This window comes from Helianthus annuus, chromosome 3 (assembly GCF_002127325.2).
Source record: "Helianthus annuus cultivar XRQ/B chromosome 3, HanXRQr2.0-SUNRISE, whole genome shotgun sequence".
Lineage (NCBI taxonomy): Eukaryota > Viridiplantae > Streptophyta > Magnoliopsida > Asterales > Asteraceae > Helianthus > Helianthus annuus.
Genome location: NC_035435.2, coordinates 128,476,253 through 128,486,480, shown reverse-complemented (window position 1 = coordinate 128,486,480; position 10,228 = coordinate 128,476,253). Strand labels below are relative to the sequence as shown.

At 39.4% G+C, this 10,228-nt stretch overlaps 1 protein-coding gene across 1 annotated transcript; it reads right to left on the bottom strand.

Moving 5' to 3' along the window:
- Positions 1–6,507: 6,507 nt before the first annotated feature.
- LOC110894467 (pentatricopeptide repeat-containing protein At4g18975, chloroplastic) lies at positions 6,508–8,474 on the bottom strand. The gene is made up of 2 exons (XM_022141694.2): positions 8,160–8,474; positions 6,508–7,508 (listed from the first exon to the last, which is right to left on the bottom strand). The coding sequence occupies exon 2, from the start codon at positions 7,444–7,446 to the stop codon at positions 6,691–6,693; it is 756 nt and encodes a 251-aa protein (XP_021997386.1). The 5' UTR covers positions 7,447–7,508; positions 8,160–8,474; the 3' UTR covers positions 6,508–6,690.
- Between the last annotated feature and the right edge of the window lie 1,754 nt (positions 8,475–10,228).

The window sequence follows — 10,228 nt, the reverse complement described above, 5'->3', positions numbered from 1 at the left end:
GAGTTGCGCCTGAACCATGGGAGGCGTCCATGTGTTACCTTCAAACGTCCATCAATGGGGTGCCAACACGTGTCAAGAATCATGGATTGAGTCGACGGCTGACTCCTCAAAGACAAAAAGGTGGCTTTTGCGTCGGGCTGACTCCTTCTAGGGGTTTGGCTGACTCCTCCGATGCATCGGGCTGACTCCTCCTAGTAGCTTGGCTGACTCCTCCGATGCGTCGGACTGACTACTAGTGGCATGGCTGACTCTTGGTTTTGGTTTCGCTGACCTCTCGTTTTAGCTAGGCTGACTCCTCAAATTTTATTTTCTTTTTCACATTTCTTTTTAACTTTATTTAATTTAGATATCTTATTATTTTGTCAAGTCTATAAATACGCAACCTTTTTGTTTGGTTCTTTAAAAAACGGTTTTCAATGGTGGCTTGAGATGAATCAGCTTATTTTTATAATTTTTTTTAAAGCTAATCACAAAATTAAAAAGTTAATATCAAAAGTAGTCGTTTTCTTTAAACAGGAACGAAAAAATATACATTTTGTGTTAAGAAGTATAAGTGATTTTTCATCTACGCTGAAAAAAACGTCTATTTTTCCGTTCATGTTTGAAGAAAACGACTACTTTTGATATTAACATTTTAATTTTGTGATTAGCTTTAAAAAATTAATAAAAATAAGTTGATGCATCTTAAGCCACCATTGGAAAACTGTTTTATTTAAGAACCAAATAACAAGGCTGCGTATTTATAGACTCGACAAAATAATAAGATATTTAAATTAAATAAAGCTAAAAAGAAATGTGGAAAAGAAAAAAAATTTGAGGAGTCAGGCTGCCAAAACGAGGGGTCAGCGGAGCCAAAACGAAGAGTCAGGCAAGCCACTAGGAGGAGTCAGCCATGTCACTAGGAGGAGTCAGCCCAACGCATCGGATGAGTTAGCCAAGCCACTAGGAGGAGTCAGCCCGACCGTCGGAGGAGTCAGCCAAGCCGCTAGGAGGAGTCAGCCCGACGCATCAGCCACCTTTTTGCCTTTGAGGAGTCAGCCGTCGACTCAATCCATGATTCTTGACACGTGTCAGCACCCCATTGATGGACGTTTGAAGGTGACACACGGACGCCTCCCATGGTTCAGGCGCCAGGGGCGTAGCTTTTAAGGGGCCGGGGGGGACCCCCCGAACTTTTCGCTCAGTAGTGTTACGTATGTACGTTTCGTATAAATTTTTTTAGGTATATACGTTTTCGACCCCCCGGTTTTTTAAAAAAGAAATATACTTATATAGAATTTTTAGGTTCGGTGACTTTCGACCCCCCGATGGAAATTTTCAAGCTTCACCACTGTCAGGCGCCACTTCATAGACGCTTGAAGGTGGCATTTTGGTAATGTTAATTAGGGATGAGCTCGGTACCGAAAATCCTCAAAAGTGGGTACCGGACCGGTACCGAAAATGCTAAAAGTCGGTACCGAATCGGTACCGAAAAAATACCCGGTTCGGTAAATTCAGTATCGGTACCGGAAACGTTTTGCTCATCCCTAATGTTACTTGGTCAATTTACATTTCTGTCATATTTTTTAAGACATAGTAATCATTTTGAAGGTGAACTTGAAAACATTAATCATTTTGAAGAGGGGAGCTAAAGAAACGAACTTATGTCTCATAATTATAAATTTATATAAATCTTCAAATTGTTCATAACAATAATTGCTTGACATCTATTTATTCAGTTATATCATAGACCATTTAACATTTACCAGTATTACCACAAGCCCTTTTTAAGCAAACTGTTAAAAAAAACATAGATGGCACTACAAGAAAACTGGGGTTTCAGGGACAAAAAAAAAAAACATAAATAACACTATAAATAAAGAAATACACATGTCCTATAAACATAGAGATCTTGTGCAGAAGTGAGCTGCAAAAGAGAGAAATACATGATAAATGAATGGATCATATATAGTCATGAATGTTGAATATAATATGTAATCAAGATGGAGCAATAAGCTAGCTACAGAAATGAATTTGGAAGATGATGGTATGCATGGTTCAGACTTTTATTTTACTTAAAACATTGATGACAAAGACGAGTTACAAACAAAAATGCTTAAACATGATGATCTGATCTCAAAAAACACATGAAGAACGCGTGTACAGGAGGAGATTGAAAACTTTTATTCACTCGGTTTTCTTCTCATCCATTGCCTCTTTCTGCTTGGGTTTTCCCTGTTTAGGCTTCAGAAAGCAGAAACAAGAACAACAAGGACCTTGAAACAAGAATAAACGGGCTGAATTTCGATGGAACTTGGGTCACAGAGCCGGCCGCAATTAAGGAGGAAGTGAGAAGACGGTTTAAAAAACAGTTTGCGGAACCGATGAGAAGACGCCCGTCATTTTCAAACTTGGGATTAAAGTCCTTAAATCAGGAAGAAGCGGCTGAGCTAATCAGACCTTTTTCCTGTACTGAGATACTTGAAGCTATTAAAAATTGTGACGGTAATAGGGCCCCCGGCCCAGATGGCTTCTCGTTAAATTTCTTCAAGCATTATTGGGACGAGCTCAAACCGGGTATTACGGGGATGTTGGAGGATTTTCACTCGACAGGCCAGTTTCTTGCGGGATGCAATGCTTCGTTTGTCGCGCTTATTCCCAAGCGTGTCGACCCTCAGGTGATCTCTGAATTTCGTCCTATTTCTCTGGTGGGCTCTTTATATAAAATAGTAACTAAAATCTTAGCAAACCGTTTAAAAAGGGTATTGGACAAAATTATTTCTCCCTCTCAGTCCGCTTTTGTTGGAGGAAGAAATATATTAGATAGCCCTCTAATGGTCAGTGAATTGGTGTCATGGGCAAAAAAGCGGTCCTTTAAGATGTTGATTTATAAAGTGGATTTCGAGAAGGCATATGATACCCTAAACTGGAAGTTCTTGTTTAAAATGATGGAGTTCATGGGATTCCCGGACCTTTGGGTTAGGTGGATCAAAGGATGTCTCGAATCGGGAAGGGGCTCGGTGTTAGTCAACGGGTCTCCCACCGGGGAGTTTCCGTTCAAGAGAGGCCTAAGACAAGGCGACCCAGTATCACCTTTTCTTTTTATTTTGGCTATGGAAATAGTGGAAATGCTCATGAAACGGGCGGTCCAGTTAGGTCTTTTCCACGGGGTTAGGCTCCCTAATGACGGGCCCCAAATTTCACACTTATGCTATGCGGATGACGTTCTTTTTATGGGGGAGTGGTCAGATCAAAATGTGGTAAGCCTCAACCGTTTTCTTAGGTGCCTGCACTTAGTAACGGGGTTAAAAGTAAATCATGCAAAATGCCAAATTTTTGGGGTCGGGGTTGATGACTTGGAAGTGGCTAGGATGGCCAGTATCGCTAAATGTGGAGCTGGCTCTTTCCCCTTCGAGTATCTTGGTATCCCCATCGGGGCTAATATGAAACGGGCAAGATTTTGGCAACCGGTTATTGATAAATTCACAAGTAAACTATCATCGTGGAAGTCTAGAACTTTATCTTTTGCGGGAAGAGTGACTTTAGCCAAAGCGGTCTTGGGAAGCCTCCCTTCCTATTTCCTCTCAATTTTTCATGCCCCTAAGAGTGTTTTGAATAAACTTGAAGGGCTCCGGCGAGACTTCATCTGGGGGAAATCAAACCGAGGTCACAAAGTCCGGTGGGTGCGGTGGAAAAGGATGTTAAAACCGAAGACTTTTGGGGGCATGGGGATTGGCGGGATTAGGGAGTTTAATCTTGCTATGATCTCGAAATGGTGGTGGAGGTATAGGGAAGACCCGAACCATTTGTGGGTTAGGGTAGTGAGATCAATCCACTCGAAAAACAATGAAGATAATTTTATCCCGGTTAAGAAATCGGTTACGGGAGTGTGGAAGGATATCAGTGGCATTGAAAGGGTACTAGACAAGTTGGGTATCAAACTTCAAGAGAAACTAAAAGCGAAAGTGGGAAACGGGTTAACCACTCGGTTTTGGAGAGACACCTGGCTCACCGATCAGCCCCTATTAAAACGGTTCCCCGATCTGTTTAATCTGGCAAAGAGAAAGAACGACAGTGTTGCCTCCTACTTGCAGGGCCCGGTTACTAACGGTTTTTGGAGTTGGGATTGGGTTAGAGCCCCGGAGTCGCCGTCGGAATGGTCCAGTTTTGCAACGCTCATGGCAATGCTGCAACAGGTTGTTTTCAGTGGTGGTAAAGACTGCTGGGCATGGCAAAATGATGTTGGGAATCCTCTCGAAGTTAAAACAGTTAGGATGGAGATTATGGCTAAAGAGATTGAGCAGGAGGGGGGTGATCAGGCTCTGGTTTACTGGAATAGTTGGGCAACCCCGAAGTCCAATTATCTCCTTTGGAGAGCCCTCCTCGATAAAGTCGCCTCTAAAGTGGGTCTTCAAAAGAGAGGTATCAGCTTGCCGAACTTGACGTGTGACCGATGCGGCATTGAAGAGGAGTCTGTCGAACACATTTTTGCCTCATGTCTTTTTGCCAAAGGTTTTTGGTGGAATGTGTTCGTATGGATTAAAGTCCCTTTACCTCAAGACATGTCCAAACTGGGGAATATTTTCACCGTTTTGCATAACAGCCCCGGATGTAGACGGTGGAAGAAGCTCGTGATGATGATAGCTACTGCGACGGTGTGGAAAATCTGGCATGCTCGAAACACTAAAACTTTTGATGGCATCTTTATTCCAATCAGAAAGATGGTCGATCAGTTAAAGGAGGAGACCTATTTGTGGATCTGTCATCGCGCCAAGATTCAAGTTCCGAAATGGGAAGACTGGCTAGATTTTAATGTGACGAATGCTTTGTAACTGTCTTTGCTTTCTTCTTTCTGTTGTTTGTCGGTTTCTTGTCTGTTTTCCAGCCCCTTGCTGGGCCCTTTATATATATATATAAAGTGCGATGCCGTTCAAAAAAAAAAAAAGTATATGTCTATTCTTAGAAACAATAAAGTAATACTTTTTACTAATTATGTAAGCACATTACACATGCTTCCACCCATAACATATAAATGTGAATTGTAAAGGAGTCATTTTTTTAGTGAACACAATGTAGACAAGAAATGATGTAATTTTTACATGATATTTTGAAATGGAAATTATTGGAATTTTGATCAGAACTTATAGGCATATGGGTGTGCCAATAGATAGTCAGCCCAAAAAAAGGTTTTTTTTGTCCTATATACATACCCTGCAGTGTCGAGCTATGGTCATAGCGCGGCATTTTGGTCCGGTCAACATCCATTTTATAACATGAATGATTCTATGCCACTAATGTTCTTTCTCGAGACCAGTCAACGCTTGCTTCAATGGTCCGATCGGGAAATCTTGTTCCCATGCTACCCACGCGTCGAGCGCGTTGTACACCGATTCTTTACTATCGTCAAGGTCGTACAAGATTTTGACCAGAAAGTTGACTTTTTCATTTCTTGACACGTTTTCGCCTATTTGGCATTTGGTTACGGGTTTGGTTGTGTGTAGCTTCAATGGTGTTGTAGTAAAATAATTACGAAAATGCCATCGTGTTTTTCACTTTTACACTCTATTCGTATGTTTTGTACGATAAGATACTTTGTATTTAATCTTTTGTCTATAGATGTAATCACATTGATTTATTAATCATGTGAAGTTGCCCCAGTGGTAATGGAGATGGGAAGGTTTACTACCTAGGAGGTTCCTGCCCTGGAGTGCTCAGGTTTGAATCTCTTTTCGACCGAGCTTTGGCCATTATAGCCCTGGCCGAGATGTTCAAAAAAAAAGTGGTCATCTAGTGGTATGATGATTGTCTTCTAGAAGTAGGATTTAAACACATTCAAAGAAAGTCAAATATAGATGTAATCACGTCGATTTATTAGTCATGGCTTAGTGGTCATCTAGTGGTATGGTGATTGTCTATCACAGTATAACAGTAATAAGTCGATTTATTGCAATTAGGGAGTACGCGTATGCACTAGTAACATGTTATTTATATAACTTTTCTCGTTTTCACAACTTTAAATCATCAAAATATAGGGATGATCTTCATATAATTGCTTTTTAGTGAATTTAGATGTTTAAGAATTCTATCCATTTTTACCCTTTTTGTTTGAAAAACATTTTAGGTCATAAATTTGTTGAATTTATGATGTTAGAGCTGCAGAGATAGGTGGCTCTTGCACATTAAATGAAACAACTGGAAAACGAATAAAACATGAACATAGCATCAACATATACAAGCTTTATACATCGATGTAAAGACTTTTTATTATGGGTCAGCGGGTTGTTTAACGAGTCAAAATGAATAATTTCCGTGCAGGTTAGAAACATGGTCGGGTTGAGTTGACCCAAACTTTTTTCGATATATATAATTTTTTTTGGTAAATAGTTAGCTTGTAAGGCCAGAGCATGGATGATGCAATTTCTTGCTATAGTTGACTTTCTTTGTTGAGTTAAAGTAAAATTGATCATCAAAGTTAGATTCCTGATTGAAATCCAATCAGTAATATATTTGTTAATAGTGGTGCTAACATAAGACAATGACAATTTGTAATTTTGTTCAGATGCTTATTTCAAACAAGAAAGAAAACCATACATTTTCAACGCGAACCCATTTGGGTCAGAACCAAATTAATACTTTTTCAAAACAACACGTTTCAACCTGAACCCAGTATGATCCGTTACCCACCTCATCCGTTTTAGAAACTATGTGGAATTAGCCATTTGACTTCTTTTTCGAAGTTCTTGAAGATTTCTTAGACGACGGTGTCTCGTTGAACAAACTTTTATATTTCTCTAGGACTCTTTCTTTCTCTTCAATCAACCCCAAAATCTCATACGCATCGCCAACTTTCTTCACTACCTTCTTATCCCTCGGTTTTCTATCAAACGCTTCCAACCGCTTAAAAAGCCTAACCGCCCGTTCCATCATATTGTTTCTGTAATAAACCCCAATCATCTGGTGGCATAACTGCCACGGGACCGAATGCAAGTCAACACCAAGCTTCTTCACCCAAACATCGTGTGCTTCCTCTACCCGATGATCATTATCTAGTGCCCGAACCAACTGCCCGTACGTTCCCATTGTTGTCCCTTGACCTTTGCTCAACATCCATTTTATAACATGAATGATTCTATGCCACTGATGTTCTTTCTCGAGACCAGTCAACGCTTGCTTCAATGGTCCGATCGGGAAATCTTGTTCCCATGCTACCCACGCGTCGAGCGCGTTGTACACTGATTCTTTATTATCGTCAAGGTCGTACAATATTTTGACCAGAAAGTTGACTTTTTCATTTCTTGACACGTTTTCGCCTATTTGGCATTTGGTTACGGGTTTGGCTGTGTGTAGCTTCATTGGTGTTGTAGTTACAGTTGTCTGGTTGTGGATGTATGCAACGGTCTGAGCCTGAACGGGTCCAAGATAACTGAATTGTCGAACCATTTTAGCCATCAATACCGGCCTCCACATTGTGATCGACCTTATAACTTTAAAGGATGTAGCAGCAGCAACAACAATGGCTTCTTAAAGCTCTGTAACAATGGTTAGAATAACTGAATCAAACCCCTCCCATTTTGCTGATTACAGCATCAATTTTCTGTATTGCGTTTGAATAAACGAACTGAACGAACATGAACAGGGTGTTCGTGTTCATGCATTTAACATTTACTGAACAAATGATTGAACATGAACACGGTTAATGTTCGTGTTCGTTCGTTAATAGCATAAAACGAACGGTTCACGAACACAAACAACATAGATGAATGAACATAATTGAGCGAACACCAATTAAAAGTAAACGTGAACATCAATCTGTTAGGCCTAAAAAATTAATAAAACTAGACTAAACTGCAATGGGTAATATTTTAATTTTTCATAAAAGTAGACTAAATTGTAATGGGTCTAAAAATTTAAATGAAAATATAAACAAACTTAAACAAACGTCAACAAAATTTTGACTTGGCATTTCATCGAACACCTGAGTTGCACCCCAAAGTTTCCGCTGCTGAACAGTTCAAATCCTAGATACAAGTTTTGATGACACGAAACAATTTATAGTCAATTTGGTTTTATGTTGTTTAAATTTGGGCTTGGCATTTTATCAAACACCTGAGGTGCACCACAAAGACAATATCATACAGCAACACACACCAGACCATTAGTCAATGATAATCAAGCAATACCTGATTAGATGATCATAAACAAGCTACAGTTCTTGTTAGCGATTTCAATGGGCCAAATCGATCATACATCCATTCATTCATTCATTTCGATTCTCCAGCAAATAGGTTCGATTTCAAGCAGACAGTCAGTTGTTGTGGTGGTTTCTGGCAGAGAAGATGAACGCATTTCTTGGATACGGAGGATTGAATTTATTTATTATTAATCTCGCTTTTTTTTCTTTTATCTGTAAAACCAATGTTTTAAAAACCGGTTCAAACCGGCCGGTTGTATCAGTTAAACTATCCGGTAAAACCAGTTTAACCGCCCGATACACCCAATTGAACTGTTTTTGAGCCAAATCCGATACGGTATAAAAATCGGATTTTAAAACATTGGGTAAAACGACACCAAATCGGTCTTTGGGCTGCTAACAGAATAGTCTTAACTCTTTAAATTGGTTATTTAGTAAAGAGTTAATTAAGGTGATAGTTTTGTACTTTGCACATACCACAAGAAATGTGTTCGTGTTTTGAAATTAGTTAGATGGTCCTTTGGTTTAAAACATAAAACTAAAGTGGTTATTAATGGTGGATTACATTAAAATTTTCAATTAAGTTAAGTTTATGTAAAATATCTACTTTTTCCTTAGTAATAAAATAATAACTAATAATATATTATATTATCTATTAAATAACTAGGGTGTACCTATTAGCACACCCAAATGCCTATATGCATACCAAAAATGATTTTTTTGTCCTATATGCACACCCTGCACAGTGTCGAGCTGTGGCCAAAGCGCAGCGTTTTGGTCCGGTCAACCAGACAAAAGACTGACGGGTCTATTGACCGGACCAAAATGCCGCGCTTTGACTATAGCTCGATACTGCAGGGTATGCATATAGGACCAAAAAACCTTTTTTAAGCTGACTATCTATTAACACACCCAAATGCCTATAAGTTCTGATCAAAATTCCAATAATTTCCATTTCAAAATATCATATAAAAATTATATCATTTCTTGCCTACATTGTGTTCATTAAAAAAGTACTCCTTTACAATTCACATTTATATGTTATGGGTGGAAGCATGTGTGATAATGTGCTTAGATAATTAGACCATGTGTAGTGGTAGTGGGTTATAATTCCCTCACCATGGGGCATTATCTGACACGTGACGTTTTAGTCACCAATGAGGCATTATAGCAAAAGTGGCGTAGTGGGGCATTATGCCAATAACCCCCATTCAATCATTTCACAATTATTTTTTTTAATTTAAAACATAAAAAACTTCATTAATTTAAAAAAAATTACATTATTTGAAATAAAAATAAAAAAAAAACTGAAAAAAAAACAGAAAAAAAAACAGAAAAAAAAAACCGAAAAAAAATAAAATAAAGTTAAAAAAAATAACATGATCTAGAGTCCATATTTTTCTCTAATTTTTTGGCGACGCATTTGCGCAAGGATCAACGCATCGCCTTGTAGGTGGTCGATAGGTTTAGACAAAAACTCAATGTCCTTTTCCATTTGCCTCGCCTCTTGCATCTTGTTAAATTTTTTGGTTTCGGCCACTCGTTCCTTCATAATCTCATAACGTTGGTGGCCGAGGTCGCGAATGTCTTGGAGACGATGGTTCATCTCCTCGAAATCTTCCTTTAACTCGAGATCGGAAGACGACTCGACCGTTTTTTTCCCGGTTCCCTTTCTTCTACCGGTGGGTCGGACCAACTCTTCTTGAATTCCCTCGTCAACGTCCACCGCCTCATTTAAATCAACATTGCGGGCATCCGATGTCGGAGTTGACGGGTCAACGGAGGATGATGTTTTTGACCTTTTAGCCCGACGTCTACTACTAGACGTCATTGGATTAACTACCGCCCACTTTGGACTTTTTCGTAGTAGCTCCCAACACTTATAGTACGTGAAAGGGCATTTTGTCCTCTCGAACTCTTCCAAAGTCTTCGTTAAAACCCCGACGTCACCTTCACTGCTCGGGCGATTATCGTAGTTTCGTTGGAAAACTTCTTGGAACGCATGACACTTGTTGTTGATGTCGGTCCATTTGCTAGAAATGGAATCTTGGTCCCGAT